Genomic DNA, 20,228 nt, shown 5'->3' with positions numbered 1-20,228 from the left:
GGGAATGGAAAGATGGAGGGGGAAAGGGTGGGGATTATCTGGAGAGTATGAATGGCAGGCAATGATGTAAAGTGATATGCAGATGGTCGACAAGGGAATGGGAGGAGGCGACATAAAGAACGAGTGTTTGAAAAGGAATCTATAAAACAGTTTATTAACATGTTGAAAAGGATTTAAACACAGCTTTCAGAAAAGGAATGTGTGACGTTTATATAAGATACAGAAACAGTTCAGCTGTAGGGGTTATAAAAGCAACTACTGTGCCAACATACATTCATGTAAACTGAAGCCTTTTCTACACAGTGCACTGTTTGAGATCAACATAAGAATGGCTGAGAGAATGAAGGAGAAAACAAGGCGAGTAAATGTAAACCATGCATGAGGCACAAAACAGGAGTATTGCATGTTGGTCTTGAAAATATTTCCTCATTCCCTCTCATAAACTCTGGTGCAGACAACATCCCCTGCAGTCATTGTCTGAAAGAAAACAGTAACAAAAGGAAATGGTTTTCACTTTTCTCATAGGGAACAAATTATGAACTAGTTTTAAGTTGAATCTCATGAAAAAAGCAGGAAGAAACCCTTGTAGTATAATTCAAGTAGCTCACATATCTAACATGACAGTAAACAATACAAGTTGTTCTTATTTATGGCTTATAGATGATCTATAAAAGTTCTCAACCAGTGTTTTGTTTTGTAAAGCTAATTGATTATCATTTTAATGTCTTTTTTAATCTTACATTCTATCTATAAGGTCATGTATCGTGCTTTATACACAATAATTACCAGAAATACGTACCAGTATCAGTTCTCCATCGTTGGTTACCTCTCGAGTCCACGACGTCTTGGGCCCATCGCCTTTCTGTAAAGTCTGCTCACAGCTTATTTTGCTGTCTGTTTCCCACTTAGGCAAACTCTGCAGGGATTCAAAGAACGCAGAATATAAATCATTCAAGTGCCTATAAAGTCCTAAAAGTCGCTTTTCCTTCATTATAACTGGAGCTTAACGTGCCTATTTCTACACATCAGAAATTCTTTTGGCCTGTCAGGAATTTGTCCTTCATCAATCACTCGGAAAAAGTTTGATGAAGAACAGATCCATGTGTTATCACCAGGTCTGACTCTAGAGTTGCACCAAAATGATTTCCATATGTTTCTTCTGTGCATAGCTTGCCAAATGCTGGTATGCATGCATTGATATAATTCAGGAATGTGTACCGTGCAGGGACGTCCATCCACTGTGGCCTCATTGAAGGACTGGCCCACGGTGAAGGAGACGTGGGTGGTGCGGACGCTGGTGGAAGTCTTGATGGACAGACTGTCATCCTGCTGGGTGATTTCCACTGCCGGGCTGGAGGCCGCTGTCACCGCAATCTTCCTCAGGAGCATATTCACACCTGGTCACACACAAAATGGAAATAAATCCTGTTAGTTGCGAAAAAATCACCTATTGGTTTGTGTTGAGTGCAAAGAATATAAAGTGGAAATGAGTGGTTTTGTAGGTGATAGCCCAAATAACAAAACTGCATCCAGGGCAGATTTGAGGTTTTTACTCTGATTTCTCAACTGAAGTAAAGCATGCAAGATTATCTTCCACTATTTTATCCCACTCTGTTTCTTCTTGCACTATTTTATTGTTTTTTATATTTGTTTAATTGTTTTATGTCTTATATATATTTATGTTGCATTGTTCGAGGAGCATGGGACTTAATATTTGCATTGCCATATCTACAGTGTAGCTACTGTGTATATGACAATAAAGACTTTGAATCTTTGAAAGCAATCTTTAAATCATCAAAACTAATCTTTCACCAACTTTTTAAGTTATTTCTCTAAGGTAATGCAGCTGCGAGCAAGGAATTTTCCTTGCTTGGCGGACCCTGAAACTATGACATCTGATATTTGAAAGCCTCACAACAGCCTTTACAACACAAGCAATAACCAAATGAATTGTACTATTTTCACAACAACTGCGTTTGCTTATTATTCTCAGTTTGCTTTTCCCACAACAAAGGTTATGAAAACAATGCTTTTTGGCAGTCATAACGTTTTCAAAGCAGTCTGTCACATACATTACACCACAATGATAACACAAGACTGATGAAAAGAAAATATGGCAGTGAACTGTTCATTGTGTTTCAAGTCTCTGCACGTTGACTTTTATTTGCTCTACTAAATGAACTGAAAGGTCCCATGTCATGCTTTTCCGGTTACTACCCGTCCCCTTGTGTGTTATGAAGGCTTTTATGCATGTAAACGGTCTGCAAGCCACAACCCCTCAAAGTACACCCTGTAGGAAGTAAAACTCTAACACAGAAAAGACCTGTCTATGCTGCCCCAGAACGCCTCGTTGGAGATTTCTCTTTTTCTTCCTGGGTACAGTGACGTGACCATACCCAAAATGGACCCATTGGTGGAGCCTCGTAGCGGCGAAACTGTGGCACGCTTACACTGTAGGTGCGCCGCGTTTGGGGGTGCGGGGGGGGGGGGGGCTGCAGCCCCCTCAGCATCCTTCCCACGTCCATTCGCGATGTCTCGCTGTCTCGCAGACCCCACGCTGCAAGCAGGAAATGAACCCAGCTCACACTGTCCGCTCCTCGCAGCAACGCCATTGAAACACATAATCACTGATGTTCCGCTGTAACGGAAGTGGACTCATCAGAACAGAGTGGGCGAGCTGACCAAACAGAGCACAGTGGGCTCACAGGGAGGGGGGGGGGCAGGAGCTCCAACAAGCCGTTTAGGACAGAGAGTGAATACACATACTATACAGAGATGCTGTATGAGAAACCAATGTGAGTTTGGAAAATTGCACAATGTAAATCTATTCTAGCATACCTCAACAATGGAATTATGATCAGTAAAAATGGCCTTGACATGGGACCTTTAAACCAGGGAAATGAAGCTACGTTTTTGTGGTATTTAAAAAATGGCTGCCAGTAAAGCAATGAGTTGTTTTTAATGGGTTGCAAAATGCAAAACCACTGGTATGGTCTTTTAACCATGTATCTGTTGTACTTTTTGTGTCTATTTGTGATCGTTTTTCATTTCGTTTGGTGTCTGTTCTATACTAGTTTCATGAATCTTTGTGGTGGTTTTGGATATTTTGTGGTCATTTTGTGTCTCTTTATACTCGTCCGTGTCTCTGTTGTAGTCTCGCGTCTCTATGAGATTTTATAGAGTCATTTTCTTTCTCTTCGTTGCCTTTTTCAATAAGAAGCTGCAGTAAGGACTTAGCATTGGTAAGGTGAGCAGCAAGGGCCCCCCTGCCAGTTGATTCAAAGAGCCGCTCTGGCCCTGGTGCGCTAGCCCCTTGGGATCTTGAGCGTGGTAGGACCGTTCTCTAATTTATCCATCTGTTGGTGCTGGATTGGAAGATGTGATGTTTTAGGAATCTAAAAAAAATGTAAACGTCCGTCCGTTGATGGTCAGGTTTTTGAAATGACCAATGTGAACTGGAATGCCACATAAAGCTCAAGGCTACCCCACAAATCTGATTTAGTAAAGACCATATTTGCCCATGGGGTGGTACTCGAGGCGGCCACACACACACACACACACACACACACACACACACACACACACACACACACACACACACACACACACACACACACACACACACACACACACACACACACACACACACACACACACACACACACACACACACACACACACACACACACACACACACACACACACACACACACACACACACACAGCCCTAGATTGGGTCAGGGAGGCCCAAGGCAGTGAAGGAAAGTCAGTCTCAGATCCGGCTGGCTGCTGGGGCCCATGTTGAGGCTTAGTTCCGTTTACACTGGCTCTAATTACTACCGCATGAGGAGGACCCTGCTTCAGATGAGTCTAATTCCTCCACAGGCTATTTGTCTTCAGATTTTTAATGGATGCCACTGGTTGGCCCTGGCATGACCTCTCCATCTCCTGCGCTCTCTCATAACTGCCATCCATACTGTCTCATATAGCTTAACATGACCAATATTCCCATAATCACATGTAAGGAGGGCTGGAGCAAACCAGTTTAACCACAGAGAGACACTTTAGACCACTTTGGTTCTCCAGTTGACCTCCTGTTAGCAAAGTGGATTTCCAGGAGATAATGCCACTAACAGCAAGATTGACAGGTCTTTGTGCAGGAGATGCTTCCCTTTCCCTTTTGCATTTTAACAAAGGAGCAGAATGGTTGATGATAAACCGGATAACAATATGATGCCTGACTCTAAACTGGCATCAAATTTACATTTAGCCTGCAAAGCATTTTCAACTAAAGGTGGAAAACAAGGGGATGCAACCCTGTGGTGAATAGTAACTCAGTACATTTACTCAAATACTGTACCTGACGAAAAGTTGAGTTACTTATTTTCAGTTGATTACTTCAAGTTCTGGCTACCTCACACTTATTTCTTGACAAATCAGAGGCAATATTGTATGTTTTACTTGACTACATTTTTTTTTGACAATTTGATTTACAGATAAATTACCCAAAATACAAGGAACACATATTGTATCATGTTTTGCTGACTTTGTTGATCCCTCTGTGAAATTCACAAGCTAATCTGAAGTTTATAGGCAACATATATATCAATGCTTTACCAGCTGCAACATTAAAGTGATGAAACCATTAATGAATAATTAATCATAATCCATTAATAACGTATTTATTTCTAAAACGGGTATTTTTTAAATAATTCTGTACTTTTCCCTTACAACGTTGACTGGAATACTCCTAATTGTATTTTTAAACACTGGCATTAACACTTTTACTTAAGTATAAAGCAGTCTTATTAGGCTAGACCTCTACAGAGAAAGATTTTTACTTGGCATTTTTCAAGAAGATTAAGTAAAAAATCTGCGTGTATAGGCTGCATAACATGCTTTAAATGCATTTCTTACCCAGAGCTTTCAAAAGTTCTTCAAAATGTTGTGAAGTCTTCATTTTCCATTTTCCTGAGAAATCTGTTTTCTTCTCCGTTTCCATTATGTTTGCAGATTGGACGCCGATAGTGTCTTCAGACTCTCCGGTTCTCTGTCTGTGTGTCTGTCTGTCCCCTCGGTTAACCGGGTAGTAGAGCAGTCTCCGCTGTCTGCATCTGCGCTGCACTGATTGGCTGACAGCTCTCCTGGATCTGATGCTGGTCCAGCCAATGCAGAGGCCGGGGACAGGGAGGGACTTTCCCCCTGGTCCTGAGTCTACCCGTCTACCCTCCACTCCTGTCAGCATGGTGAAAGATTTGGATACCAGCTGGAAAATGCACTTCCAGTAAGTCCTTTGATGTTGATGAGCGGCCAGGCTCCGACATTAAGTGTTAATTGATTTTTTTTCTCTGGTTGATGCCAAGTGAATTGTCCCAGTGATTTGAGAAATAAGAGGTAATACAACCTAAATAACTTGGCAATTCAATACAAAACGATGACACTTTTCACTCTCATCTTAAGACATGTGTTAAGATATCAGATCTGGAATGTGAAATCAGATATCAGGGTTAATTTATTTTTTCAGAATGGGGGGTTGCGAAGCTGGTAATGAAAGAGCAAAAAGATAAGAGTTACAGCTGAAGGCATCTATCCAGTAAGGCATCTTTCTGAATTAAAACTTTTAAGAGAGACACATCAGTTTAGTTTATTCATTGTTGGCTAATTGTAGAGTACACGCTCATTTCCCAACACTACTGCTTTATCTGAATTGAGTTACATCTCAGGTCTAAATGTTAAGTTTGCAAACAAACAGAGACCTAAGACACTGTTTACATTCTCATTGAGGTGAAACGGATCTCTCCTCTATTACTCTCAAATTACAATTCACATTCAAATTTGCATTTATGATAAAAAAAATTTTTTTAAATGAATACAAATAAATTAGGATTTCAAAACAAGAAAAAGTGTGTTAAATTAAATGTTGTAAAACCAAAATAAATGTCTTCTGCCAAATACAGCACAGTCATTTATCTAGTCAATATACACCCACGCAAGTACAAATACAATACTGTTAGTGTAATGTTATGCTAGCAACACATAGCTTCAGGCAGCTATGACAATGCTAGCTTGGTTAGCACTTAAAAAAATACCTTAAACAGTCAAAAATAGCTGTAAGAAGTGGAGTTTGACAGATAGTAGTACAACTAGGGCATGCTAAAGGTGGATAAAGATGCTAAGTCACAACAATAGACGGTATTTGTATTACTGTATGTGTGACCAAAATGGTGGATGTAACAATTTCAACTAAACTGTGCCAGTTGCTAGCAACATAATATCAAACAAAAAATACCCAGCGCAATGTTTTAATTAAACCAACCCATTTAAAAACATCTGAAAAAATAGCTGTACGGTCAGTTGTTCGAAGGCGGTACACAGGATATCAATTCTTTTGTTAGTTGCCATTTATCTATAATATTCCCTTTCAAAGCAGGTGTCGTCAACTTCACTTGATAACGTCTCTCCAACTAGAGAAAGTCTCTATCAACCAAGGACAAAGATGTTAGGCAGGTTGTGCCTGGAATGAATAACTTGGCCTTGCACACTGCCAACACATAGAAACAAATGTATTAAATTGAGGTGAAGAAGAAGTGTGCTCATGTGCACAAATTATTAAATCAATCTCTCAAATGTTGTAACTGTTTATGGCCATGTCTGATTTTGGTAAATTAGAAAAAATAAGTTCATTTTTTCAAAGGTCCCCTCAAACTTGATGTAATAGCACCCCATATGTACAACAAGTAATTGTCAGAGCCTTTATGTGCAAACTTAATTTGCCTTATGTTAGTGAGTCTCTCTCTGTTCTTTATTACTCCAACGCATGCGCTCAAACACTGCCAAGAATATTTCATCAGGTGTGGATCAGAAGAGATACCTCTGGAAACATGATGCAGGGCATTCATCCAACAAAAGGAGGCATGATGTTATCAGCGCAGGATTGTCTCAAGCATTCCTCCCCTTGGCACCATCAAGATACTGTCCCCTATTACAGCAACACAGGGATTAACCTCACCGGGTAGAGGGGAAATCTAAAAGCACTTTTGAATGCAAAGTAGGCATACCATCCAGGGCATTATCAACCACTGGCCGGCCTCAGACTGGCAATAGAGGACAACAGCAGCTCATGGCTGGGAAGAATAAGAGGAGAATGGCTCTGGTGAAAGGATAACACTGGACACTGCTGTCCCTGTTGCTATGACAACGGATGTAGTTTCATAATCTGTGATTCCCCTGAAATGATAACTGCCGTGGCTCCCTGTGCTTTGGGGAGGGAACATTGCAAAGGCCTCAGCATTCATACATGGTGACTACCATTATTGCCCCCCATCTCTAAAACAACAATATGAAATTATATTTCAATGTATAGTATAGAACCTACCAACACAATGTAATATTATGGTATTTAGGAAATTATGAAGTTCAGTATTTTACACTGAATAATTGAGCTGATGTTCATATAAAGCAATTATACATAGTAGACATACATACATACAAACATAACATGTAACATGTAGGGGAAACTCATATGTAAACTCCAAACTAATGTTTGTGTAATTATAATTAATTAATCATTAATAAATTATGTTACGTATATTCATTGTTCTATTTTTTTAGTTTTGTTTCCTTTGTATATTTATTGTTGGGCAAATACATCTGGAGTATTCGACAAAAAAATAACAATGACATGTAAACTCCCATGGTAAACTTCAACAAATGACAAAGGTAATTCACGAACATGGGTTAAGCGTCCCCTAGCGTTGATTTAGGGCAAAGACTGTTTATCTTGTGTGTTCTTGAATACGGAACCTTTGTTGGTGCATGTTTCCAGTCGGTTTGGATTCATACAAGCACCGGATTCATAATGTCGAGGCACCTTCGTTTCATTTCGCGGACAGTGATGGTCCAAGACCTCAACGTTGAACAGGCGTACAAGACTTTAACCAGGTCAGGTTCATGCTTTTAATATGAAACATATTTTAAAGACAACTGTTATCTATTGGACGATAAGCTGATGTTAGCTAAGTTAACGTTAGCCTTCCGCTCAATGTCACAGAGCTGCGCCTGCGCAGTCGTTTTAAGGAGAGCATAATATTGTTTATACACACTTTTAGATGTTTTTAGGGATTTTGTGAGTTAGACAAAGAGGTAATGAGGATAACGTCAACACTTCATTAAAGGTGTTTCAAGTCTAGAGCATGTTAATCACCATACTAGCAATGTATGACATTGTGTCGTACTATATCATCGTCAATACATTTGACTGAGCATAATAGCAATCTCACATTGAAACTGAAGTTTAAAATATCAAATTCCTCCATGAGTTGTTCAATAAACACATCTGATAGGTAAAGTTGAAATAATCAATTAAAATTAAAATTCATGGAAAGTATTGGTCGATGAAAGCAGTCTCGATGCTGTCCTAGCTTTGATTATGTTCTTTAAAAATAAATGTGTAAACATTACCTATGAGAAAATTATAAATCCATTGAACGTTTTCTATGCACTACTTTTACATTTCAGTTGAATGGGCTGACTGAGTCTTTAGTATTAGCTATTAACATTTACCTGTTGGGAATGCAACCCCAAGTGTCAGCTCTTCACATGTTTTCTCTACATACCCCAGGCTTCTGACTCGGGACGGCATTATTGAAACAGTGAAGCGCAAGCGGTACTGCGAGAAGCCATGCCAAGAGCGTCAGCGGAGGAGCTTTGAGACCTGCAGGCGGATCTACTCAACAGAAATGGGCAGGAAAATGACCTTCATCTCCAGGAAAAACCGAGAGGATCCCTGGCTTGGCTGCTAGTGAAATGGAGTATGATGAAACATGACATTTTCTATGGACCTGTTGAGATAGGGCCAGCAATTTGGAAAACCCCATCAAGATCATGTCCCTTGCTTCTAAATGGACTTTGGTAATACTGATGACTGTATTTCATTGTTCAAGAGTAAAAGGAATACGATGTGTATATGTGCATTTATTGTCAAGTCAACTTTGGATTTTTGTTTTTCATTTTCTCCACAAAAAATGTGGCATTAAAAATTGCATTGCTTGTATTCACTTTTGGTTGTGATGAGCAGATTAATGACAACTTGTTTGAAGACATTTTGTATCTTGAATCTTCCCACACAACCTTGCTATTGAAAAAGCTCATAAACATTGGACATTTACCATAAAACCTTTTTGGTGAACAAGAATTTCTCAGCTAAACTTGTATTTAAAAAATGTCCTCTTATAAGTAAAAAAACAACATTTTCAGTTTTACATGATATAAAATAGAGAAAGGCAGGAAATCATCGTGTGTCATATGTTAAAGAGTGAAAGAAGCCTTTTCTGACATTTCTGCATGAAAAATGATAATTAACAATTATCAAAATAGTTGGCTATATTTCTTTTAGCTGACTTACTTGATGAAGCTCTGCATACAGTATACCTTGCAAGTTGGATGGGACTTCAACGGCTGGATGAACTCAACCAATGCGGGTTAGTTTTTTTTTGTGGGGCTCTGTCAGCAGTGTTGCCTGCTGTTAATTAATTTAAGGTCATGACTGCACAATATGGTGTTAACACCTGCAGAGGAAGTCGACCACCTCCCATAAACTTCATTAAGTGAGCAATATTGGCCACACAAATCTGTCAGACCCCGAGCTTTAGCCACAGGTAGCTGTAATGTTTGCTCTAGTTTTCATAACACAGGGGAAGTTAAACATTTGCAGCATGTTCATTTGTTTCAGAGGTTACCAGGTCATGTTGGTGTCCTGTTGAATGTTAGTCAATGGGTGTCCTTGTGAGGACTCTGAGTGCTGAAGTTAGCTTTTAGATAAAAACGGTTATATGAATATTTCATGCTATCTGTTAATATAAATCTGTAATCCGTAAATACGTTTTATATCAGCCAAGGGGAGCCCATAAGGTGTTGGGTCTGTGTTACTCCTGCTGTCTTTATAACTAGGGCATTATTGTGACTGTGAAACTTGCAAATGTTTTTTTGGGCCCTTTCCCAAGTTTCACGATCAAAAACACTGACACTTCCCTATCACTGGAACAGAACAACCAACATGTGGGCAGAAGAAAAGCACGTCACTGCTTTAAATACCTTTTTTGACCGCCACCTGTACAGTACACTCAAAAACATGATCACACCTGATAGAAACACGGGCAGCAATGCTCTGTCCTCCCTGAACATATCCAACAGCAACAGTATTACATTTTAATGTTATCTAATTTCAAATGTCTAATTAAGATGAAACTTTTAGAGATGGCCACAATCCATGACCACTCATAAATGTGCCTTGTGTTGTAACAACCGGGGTTTTTAAGGGACCGGTAGTCACTCACGGTAACGCCCACCCAGCCAGGGATTCGCTGTTGGTTGGCGCCTCCATTTCCTTTTTCCCCTATTTAATTAGACGGAGCAGGAAGGGAAAGGTGTGTGCAGCAAGAGTGATAGGTGGAGCAACACGCTCATCTGTTTAGAGACCAGCAGTTAGGTCGTTTAAAGTCCGTGTTACCGTTGTCTGATCCACCGTCCACCGTCATCATACCCTTCTGTCGCTTCACTTCCCGGATTATTGTTTACAAAACTGAAAGGAGCCGATCATCTCCCAACCAATTTAAAAACCAGGACTGGATTTTCAAAACCGACTGGATTATTAAAAATGACTGACATTCTCCCGTGGTAAATTGACTGTTTTATTTATTTTGAAGAAAACCCGAAGTGGAACGTTTTGGATTTAACATTGAACTGTGGAAAGACTAATTGTTTGATTGTTTGTGGGGTATTCAAAAATACACTTGCTATTTGTGATTATAATTTTGAGTTGTGTCCTTTCTTATATTTTCTAATGTCATTCAATGTTGGGTGTTTGCAGTGAGATGTTTACACCTTTGTACAGACTTACTAAAACTGACTGACTAGCCAAATCTCAAACGTCAGGAGAGAGACCTGACTGGCACCCCAAAGAACCTAAATAAGTAAACTGTCACAGTGTGAAAAGCCAATTTTAACTTATTATATCCACCAATGCAAAAGAGTGTACCAAGTAAAGAGGCTAGATAATCAGTTAAGAATTATTTTCTTATTCTTAATTATTTTCAATATCATCAACCAAACTTGCATGTACTTTTTTGCAGTAAAAAGAGAGATCTCTGGATTAAGAGGTTGCTTTTTCTTTGCACATCATGAAAGAAAGGCGAAATGAATGGGCTGTGATTTTTTTTTTTTTTAAGCAGAGGTTGAGTTCAATAATTTGTAAGACCCTCGGAGGATGTTGTAAAAATTGAAAGGAAAAAGGTTCCCCAACCCTGCTGTAAATAATAATAAAAACTGTTTTTTTTCTGCTTCAAATACTTCTCTCTTATTTACCTGTCAGTAATTGCCACTATTGTTTGTACTTCCTCTTTCACCTGATAGCTGTTTGTTCTGATCATATACAAATATCTGTTTTGCAATCAAAACATCTCGGAACAAAATGTCCTTAAGCTAAATGTTGGAACATGAATCATGCCTGTTTTCATAGATCTCCTGATAAAAAAAGAACACACAATCTAAGGAACATCTTCGATCTGCCGATATATACTGTATAGTCACCCATTGTGAGAATGCTTGGAAACGGATTTGTGTTGGGAGCTCTGGGCAACTTTTATTAAGTAATTTGTGTTATAGCAATTACAATTCAACATATGGTTTAACTATAAATGTATTTCATACCAGTCTCATCAGTGGGTTGACTGCCTTGCCAGTACCTGTTACTTTTTCCCTGAACAAATAAAACTAATTATCATTTGACATTATGATCATCATGACCATATTGTTTTGTAAGCAACATAGCCTTGGGAACATGTTTCAAATGGGGGGTGCTGTGGGGATGACACCAGGGCCGGTTCAGACCAATTTGCTGCAAGATTTTAGCTGGCAATGAAAAACCTCTACAAAGGACCAATACACTACAAAAAGAGAAACGTATTGACATAGTGGACAGCTTACATAGAAAGGCTTCAAATGTATTTAGTAGTGCATGAACATATTTTAATGGGGGGGTGGACTTCACATCCTTTAGGCCTAGGGGGGTCCATGGGTGCCCCCCCGGGAAGATTTTTTTAACATTTTAAAGTAAAATGCTTCAATCTGGTGCACTTTGAGTGCCCAATTACTAGAGACTGATTTACTGTAGGGGGTACAACTCTAAACACCCATAAGAAAAGTTTGCCTTTTATTAATCAAATAAGTATGTGAACATTTCCAATAACCTATAATAGCCAATAACAAATAAATGTAGGCTAGCGTATTTTATTTTTGTTGTTCATTTATATCTCGTTTTACTAGTTAACATTTATGTATTGAGGCATATTTTTAAATCTCTCCAGTTTTAAACGATATTTTTAGTTTACTGTCCTATAGTATACACAAGTTATTGAGCCGTTTCCGCTCTACATCCTGAACTCCTCCCTTCGATGCAATGCACTTCCGTTTTGGCGGACTGGGTTTGTTTTGCTAGCTAGCTCCGTTGTGCCGACAAAGCACTGATATCGCAGAGACAAAGAGGATATAACAATTACAACATGAAGAAAAGTGGTTCGGGAACTACGTGTGCGGTAGTTGGTTGCAATCACTCGAGAAAGCACCTGAACGAGTGGTTAGATAGAGAGTGCTACGACCACAAACCAGCACCCAGCACCCAGCCATGTTGTTCATTAAATACAGATAAACACAACAAATACTGCATGCGTTGTATTTTTTAATATTATATATGAATATTTTCATAGTGATGTAATTGTGTGGGCTGCTTTTATATTTTAATTTGTAATACCTGTTAGGATTAAACATGTGATCTTTCTTGTTGAAGCCATTTCTTTAGTTTCCTCTCAACAATTAATTCATTCAGTGTTATTTATGTACAGTATGAGCTTAATATGAATGATGAACTGTGTTAAAAGAAATTGTAGCACTCTAAGGAACATATGAAATGCAATAATGCAATAACAGTGCAATAATGAAATTAAATTACATCAAACTTTATTTTCACTCAAACAGTACAGGCACATATGATATATTGCACAGCATAAAGAGATCATGTAAATTGTGCATTATGTAAACAACAGACAACTGTTGGCTCCTGTGGGCATGACCTAAATAAGGCAGTTTATTTTGGTTTTATGCTGGGCCACGTCGTCATGTTATCCTCCCAGTTTTGCACTGAATTCGGGTGGGGGAGAGTAACGCCATCTCCAGTCAAAGAAGTAGAATCGTGTTCCCAAGCTAGCATCACTGTTAGCATCGAAATCGCTGTGTTTACACCAGTGCCCGTCTGACTGTTTACATCGGTTTACACCGACAGACGCTGTGCAAAAGACTTCCGGCGGAAATGAAGTGCATTTGTGTAGTGTCATGGCGCTACCCGTGTTTTGGCGCGTAAACTTGTCTATACATTGGAATGATTTCAAACCTGTTTTTATTTATCCAAATAATTATAAAGGTGTGCCTTGGAAATATTTGTTTACATAAACTGTGATCAAAACGTTTGAGACCCACTGAGACAACTTAGACTAAAGTGAACTATCTAAACCCTCAGAGTCCTTTACCTCACTGAGCCTCTCAGTCTGACAGGAGAGCTCTCCCTCCACATTATTGTAGAAACAGCTTCTTACATCCATTAGCGCAGCAGACGCACTCAACAATCCCCGCCGGTTCTCTCTCTCTCTCTCTCTCTCTCTCTCTCTCTCTCTCTCTCTCTCTCTCTCTCTCTCTCTCTCTCACACACACCACACACACACACACACACACACACACACACACACACACACACACACACACACACACACACACACACACACACACACACACACACACACACACACACACACACACACACTGGCTGTGAGCTGTGGCCACTTACAGCGCCCATCGTACTGGGCAAATGGAAAATGTAACCGGGGTGAAAATTGTGTTATCTTTACTTAATTAGGAATGTTGTTACATCAAAGCTGAAAATTGTTTTTTTTTGGTATTATATTTGTATTATATTTGTATTTACTCTTGTGGAAGTGCAGATCCCCTGTCCTCCACCAGGGGGTGCTGCAGCACCCTCAGCACCCCTACTTCCCACGACCCTGGTAAGCAACCTTGGTAGCTATTAAAGTATTTGCCTCAGGCTCCTGCAGGTAACAGCATTTTATTTTTATATCCAACAAAAAGGTATTTACTCTTTGGCAAATTGCAATGGTCCCTGTGTCCCAAGCTATCTTTCCTCTGATAGGCATATGATGCATCATCTCATAAACGTCTCGGAGGTCGCATTTGGCTTAATTTGCTGAAGGGGTGTGCACTCCACTCCTTAAATGTACAGCCATAAATGCGCTTAAAACAATATGCGTTGATTTTCTGCTGGAATTTCCTAATGACTTTACTTTTATGATCATTTGGGAGAATGTGGACGGATTTTAAAGGGCTTGCTTGCCATAGAAGTATTGTTGAATTGTACAAATTAATGTGTCTTTTGACCACTAAAATTGTTTTATAATTTCATGCTTATTTACACCTTATACAGGATTTGTGTTCACATATCTAGCTTGTCTTACAATCAGTGGGTATTTTTTTGAGAAATAAAAAACAACTTTACATGAAAGTAGACACAAACATATTCATAATCAGTTTGAATGTGCAGTGTTTTATTGTGTTGCTCTCAAAATACAGCCAGACAAATAGCAGCGAAAAGTGTAACAGCAAAGAATATTGGTAGCCTACTAATAAAAAATAACAAAATTGTAAAACGAGTGAGGTCAATAATATGAAAAACCCCAATCAGAAAGACATGTAATCATGCAGTTAATTCTAACATAAGTATTGTAACTTAACCGCTAAGCAGGCCAAATGCTTTTGATTTGCATACTAAAATGTCGTGCACATGGTGTATCTGCCGCGTGCTGGCTTGTTTCTCTCGATTTCACCAGCAGCCACACCACCAACACGTGCGGCAGAGCGAGGTGCGTTGGCATCTACGCATATACCAGCCAATCAGCGCTGCGGTTGCTGCTGATAGGTCAACCTTCGTAGCCAATGAGGGACAAGCGCGAGTCCCCTTCAGCCAATCGCGGCTCCCTGCATGCACTGCACGTGTAGCGTCCGTGTTTTGCTCCGGTTGGGTATCTGACAAAGTAGACGACACAGGAACAGAGAGTAGAAGAAGGAGCAGGGTGAGACTCACTGCGTCTAAACTGTATCTACGCATCTATCTCTACGAAGCGTTAACTTTGTTAAGGTTACATCGTAAGGAGTGTCATTGTTTAACTTGGACAAAATAGTTAAACGTGCCTTCTCTCGCGGAGCTGTATTATTTGTACCGATTTTCTGAATCAACTTCTGCTCCAACCTTAAGGTAATAATTTTCTCCATACAACCGTTTTACAGAACGTACTTTGTTTGTCAAAATCCATTCTTAAATTGTTAGTTCAAATATGATACGTAGTCACTTTATTTGTCATGACAATTTTTTCAGAATCGACGCACTTTCATACATTGTGATATATAGGATAGGTAGCCTTAATGAATAATATCAAGTTTCTAAATAGATAAAGATGTAAACTAAGGTCATATTTTATATTTGTTTGTGCTTGTTGTTTGACTTAAACTAAGAAATAGTGTGTAACCAGCAACCACGTTATACCTATGTTGTCTTAAATCATCAAATGAAATGTCCTTGACAACAGTCGTGAAAAACATGCTGAAAACAAGACTTAATCTCAAACCATATATGAGGCTATAGGTGTGTTATTGATGTTGAAGTTTCATGAGGTAATCAGTGGAGGTAAGCATCTGTTCCCAGATGACAAGTGTCCTGAACCGTGGTGTACGTGCACAGACACGGACACACGCCTCTTTTAAAAAAAAATGTACAGTGAATACCAGAATCTCATGGTGAAACTGCAAAAGTGGACACGCTTAGTCCTACAGTAGCCCATCCTTAGTCTGCCTTCTTTCTATATGAACATAATGTTGATAATCCAACGAAAGGTATCGTTTGTCTTGTTCTCATCTCGATTATATTCTACTGAGACTTGGTGAACACATCACAGCTATTGGCAACAAACACCATTTCTAATTGGTGATGCGTGATCATAGACTGTATATATAAAGTGCGTGATACTGCCAAAAGGCTTGCGTTTGGGTTCTTTTTTTGGATATCGAGATGGCAATTTAAATAACTCAAGGTTATTATATTCCCAGTATGGTGTAATATGGGTTAATATATTGAAATGTAATTTAAAGATTTTAACAGATATTTATTCAGTGGTATAGCTTGGATTGCCCTTTTTTTGTCAGTACAATGTTTAATGTATTCTAAAAAGAAGAAACACGAAGACAATTTTTGACCTTTCATTTAGACAGTAGCACATAGGGATGGACAACACATTTTTTAATAATTGTTTTTACTGGAAGACATCAACATATTTCCTTTAGTACAAAGTTAACTAATAATGTAATACTGTAACCCTATTTGATTTAGCCCTGTCCCAGAATTTGAACTGAATGAGTTGTATTTTGACGTTATTATCTTTCTCTCTCCACAGATGAATTCCTTGGGTAGTTCTTCCAAATGGCCATCTTATGACTCGCTGTCCTCCAACTCGAGTATGCTCTTCAGTGAGAGTGAGCAGACTGACGATGAAGCAGATGTCTTCTCAGAGGGAGAAGGGGACAGTAGAGGAAACAAGTCCCTCTCAGGGGATGAAAGAATCACACGCTGCCCTGAAAAAACTAAGCATCCTGTCTCTTCTCCTGCTGATGCCACGTTAGGCTCATCTCCTGCAACACCAGGGGACCTGGCCTTCGCTCAGAAAGTGAGAACCCGCCAAAAGATTCTAATATTTGTTATAAGTGGGTTTTTTATTAACTTAATTAGTAAAGCTAATCTTTCTTCTTATTCTTCCAGGTAAGAGATTTGCGGAGGTTTATCTGTCCTTTGGTTGAGCTTCTGCACGGATTGAAAACTGGAAGATTTGACAAAGGTATGTGTTTGTGCAATATTCAACTTTATGACCATCACCTCCAAAGTTGTATTGTTATTAAAGTGCCATACATGTTTTGACATTTGGATTTACTTTTTTTGTTATTGTTGCAGGTCTATCAAGTTTCCAGCAGAGTGTTGCAATAGACAGGTTGCAGAGAATACTTGGGATTCTGCAGAGGCCAGAAATGGGGTAAGACTAGCTGCAAGCCTAATATTATCATTGTAGTAACAATCGGGACACTGTCATGCTCATATATAAAGAGTCCTGTCATTAATGCTTGTCCCTGAACTATTTTTGTCCTGCAGTGAGAAATACCTACAAAACCTGCTGCAGATAGAGACGATGCTCAAAATATGGTTCCCTCGGGTGGAATTTCAGTCCAAAGTAACACCGAGCCATACACCCACGCCCACGTTCCGACCACACTGGAGACAGAATCAGCTCCACATGCCCGTTAAGGTGAGCTTCATATTAGATGTCACCTTTGCTACCTATGAAAGTGCACGGTCCACATGACCCTGAGATGTTAAAATGTCTTAACTAAACTTTTGACACAACGTTTTGTTTGGAAGCAACAAGCATCCATTTGAAATATATATTATAACAACACTGATACAACTAGATGAAAAGAGAATGAAAACAATATTATTTTAAAGATTTGAAGAATGATATAAGACACTTAAAGATAATATTCAGCAGAGGATGCAAAGACTGCAAGCTTTAACTAAGTCTTATTGGTTTAATAGCTGTCAAAATTCAGTTGATAAGAACGGTTTCTTAAATCTGGTGAAGGTGAAATGATCTGTAGTTTTCCTTTGAGACCTTGGTTTATTATGGTTCTTATTTTTGGTGTTTCTTTTCTGTTCCAGAAGAGAAAGCTGAGCTGGTCAGACCCCGAAGACTGCAGCAAAATCCCAACCAAGCGCACGCACAATCAACATGAGAGCTGCTTGGCTGCGACCCCACTTAACACCGCTTCCACGTGTCTTCCTGGATCACCCAAAAAACAGAGAAGTCCAGAGGACAAAACCGAAAAACCGGCTGAGGAACACAAGGGCACATTCAACAGTTGCACTTTAAGCAGAAGATGGGTAAATGAGAATCAAGGGCAGTCTGAGGTTTCTCTGCCCTCCTCTTGTGAAAGCCTTGCTACACAAGACAGCTCCGTGTCCTCAAGTGACATCTTGACCACAGCTGGCTCCACTTCGCTGGCCTGAGCTGACCTTGCTGCCACATGGAGGTGCAACTGAATGCTTGCCATAGGGCGGACTTAATTACATAAGGATTAAGTTTGGCACAGTGCCAGTCCTTTTTGGCTGTAAGGCATGTAAACGGAAGAGGAGGAATAGAAATGCAAAGAGAGACTTATCAACCACTGAATGTCCAGTGCAATTTTGGATTGAATGCACTCTAATCTCTAATCCAAGTAAATGTGTATCGTCTGTCTGTAAAGAGTATCATTTTTGTATTCATTTGCCTTTGAGAATATGTTGTAAATGCTTTAAACACTGGTTAAAAACAGGAATAATATATCAACAATTTAAATATATTAATAAAGAATTTAGGATGGTTAAAAATATAATTTGCCAGCTTATTGAATGTAACGTGTTGGTGCAAAGACATGGAGCCGCTGCAAAACAACGTGCCAAACCAAACCATTTTGCATCATCATATCATATCGTACCTTACTTCACCACTTTATTTATTAGCTGTTAACACACATACATTTGTATTTCTTTGTAAATATAAATAGATGATAGTAACAGAGTTGCTGAGGAAATACCAAAACCTAATTGATCGATAATAAATACTTAATACTACTCGTAATTTGTTTTGTTAAAAATATGTTTTATTACATGAATTTTAAGCCATCTTTTGTATATTATGAAGCAAACATATTGTATTTGATCCTCTGTACATTTGGAATAAATGTAATTGCATCTTGGATGATTCAGAGGAAATGTACATGTACACCTTTCATCAAAGAGTTGCACATATATTTATACAACAAAACAACTTCCATTCCTAAACTCTTTCTTTGTCTGAAAGCATTTGGCCATTTTCACCATATTATAAATCAGATATCATTCATGTTGAATGGTGTTTCATCTCTGGTGGTTTGACACCAGTCAGCCTTACTTATAAGACAGACATAAACCTAACAATACATCTGCCTGAAATATCATTATCAATCATACAAAGAGTCACTATCTTATGTATCAAATGTGGTGCTGTGTGGATGCAAAGATTTTTTTTCTGAGTGATGTTATTTAAAATGTTGTGGAGAGTTGTAGTCTAGTGTTAGGATCTTTTATTTTTCAAAATAGAAAAACTAAAAGAAGAGTAAATGTATTTCTCAATTGTACGTCTTCAAGTTTTCTTTGTTGTGGGTATTTTTTTTTTTTTTTTTTTTATGAAATTACTTTATTGATGATTGATTGATAAATGCACATATTTTTATATATTAAATTAATGATGTCCATCAAAATTCAGTGTCTGTTGATTTTCTGGAATTAAAAACACATGTCGGATGAAAAAAAGGTGTCTTGCTTTAATATTGATTCATTATTTGCCAGCTGTTGTGTTGGCAGGTGTTAGTTTTTTTTATTTCCCTTTTCTTAGTGCATGACTTGAATCGAACACTTAATAATTCATTTTTCAAATTTATCAGTTCATTGATTTTTTCTAATTAAACACTTACATCTATTATTGTTGGTAGAGCACACTGAAAACTTTGAAACAGTATCTTGCAAATAAAGATTTATACATAGGATAAATTAACACTTTTACACAGTAAAATGCACTGGAAATGAGTTCCCCATTTATGCACAATTTTCAGTAAACCAAAAATTATAATAAAATATGATACTTTGATAGGGCAATCCTCCATGATATGTACCTTTACTTTAGATTTGTGTGTTGCTCATATATATTTTTAGACATTCTTTACTGAAACATCCATCCCAAGAATAAAAGTAAAACCCATTAAAAAAGGACACATGCAAACATCTGCTTGAGATAAAACGCGTATTAATCACGAACTATTCTCTCTTTTAACAACTACAGGAAATTAAGACCCCACACAGAAAACATACGTATTTTATGACATAAAATACGCACAAATGAATTCTTACTAAATTGTCTATGACACAGTCATGGATGCAGCAGGTGGCGCTATCAGTTATTACCTTCCGTAGCACTGGGTGGCGCCATAATGATGTCGTG

The 20,228-nt window shown here is 38.6% G+C and overlaps 4 protein-coding genes across 5 annotated transcripts in view; 2 read left to right on the top strand and 2 right to left on the bottom strand.

Annotated features, from left to right (window-relative positions):
- Positions 1 to 138: 138 nt before the first annotated feature.
- On the bottom strand, positions 139 to 5,260 carry crabp2b (cellular retinoic acid binding protein 2, b). Its single transcript, XM_079655527.1, has 4 exons — positions 4,918 to 5,260; positions 1,219 to 1,397; positions 800 to 916; positions 139 to 477 (listed from the first exon to the last, which is right to left on the bottom strand). Exons 1-4 carry the CDS (start codon positions 5,243 to 5,245, stop codon positions 427 to 429), a joined length of 675 nt encoding a protein of 224 aa, XP_079511653.1. The 5' UTR covers positions 5,246 to 5,260; the 3' UTR covers positions 139 to 426.
- A 2,523-nt stretch (positions 5,261 to 7,783) lies between these two features.
- mrps21 (mitochondrial ribosomal protein S21) lies at positions 7,784 to 9,057 on the top strand. The gene is made up of 2 exons (XM_079655078.1): positions 7,784 to 7,941; positions 8,621 to 9,057. The coding sequence occupies exons 1-2, from the start codon at positions 7,859 to 7,861 to the stop codon at positions 8,799 to 8,801; spliced, it is 264 nt and encodes an 87-aa protein (XP_079511204.1). The 5' UTR covers positions 7,784 to 7,858; the 3' UTR covers positions 8,802 to 9,057.
- Positions 9,058 to 10,109: 1,052 nt separating this feature from the next.
- LOC307022322 (heterogeneous nuclear ribonucleoprotein R) overlaps positions 10,110 to 20,228 on the bottom strand; it is a 147,840-nt gene continuing 137,721 nt past the window's right edge. Inside the window, exon 13 of the transcript XR_013803360.1 lies at positions 10,110 to 13,417. The gene's annotated coding sequence lies outside the window, so the exon portion shown is untranslated. The remainder of the gene's footprint in view (positions 13,418 to 20,228) is intronic.
- ciarta (circadian associated repressor of transcription a) lies at positions 14,874 to 18,948 on the top strand. Of its 2 annotated transcripts, none has more exons than XM_079654474.1 (6): positions 14,874 to 15,188; positions 16,563 to 16,832; positions 16,925 to 17,000; positions 17,114 to 17,192; positions 17,309 to 17,462; positions 17,873 to 18,948. In XM_079654474.1, the coding sequence occupies exons 1-6, from the start codon at positions 14,889 to 14,891 to the stop codon at positions 18,218 to 18,220; spliced, it is 1,227 nt and encodes a 408-aa protein (XP_079510600.1). In that variant the 5' UTR covers positions 14,874 to 14,888; the 3' UTR covers positions 18,221 to 18,948. The 2 variants fall into 2 exon arrangements, with proteins under 2 accessions (XP_079510600.1, XP_079510601.1); XM_079654475.1 differs by having other exon boundaries at positions 15,131 to 15,370.

Source organism: Notothenia rossii (assembly GCF_949606895.1).
Source record: "Notothenia rossii genome assembly, chromosome: 10".
Classification (NCBI taxonomy): domain Eukaryota; kingdom Metazoa; phylum Chordata; class Actinopteri; order Perciformes; family Nototheniidae; genus Notothenia; species Notothenia rossii.
This window is presented reverse-complemented; position numbering and strand designations above follow the sequence as displayed.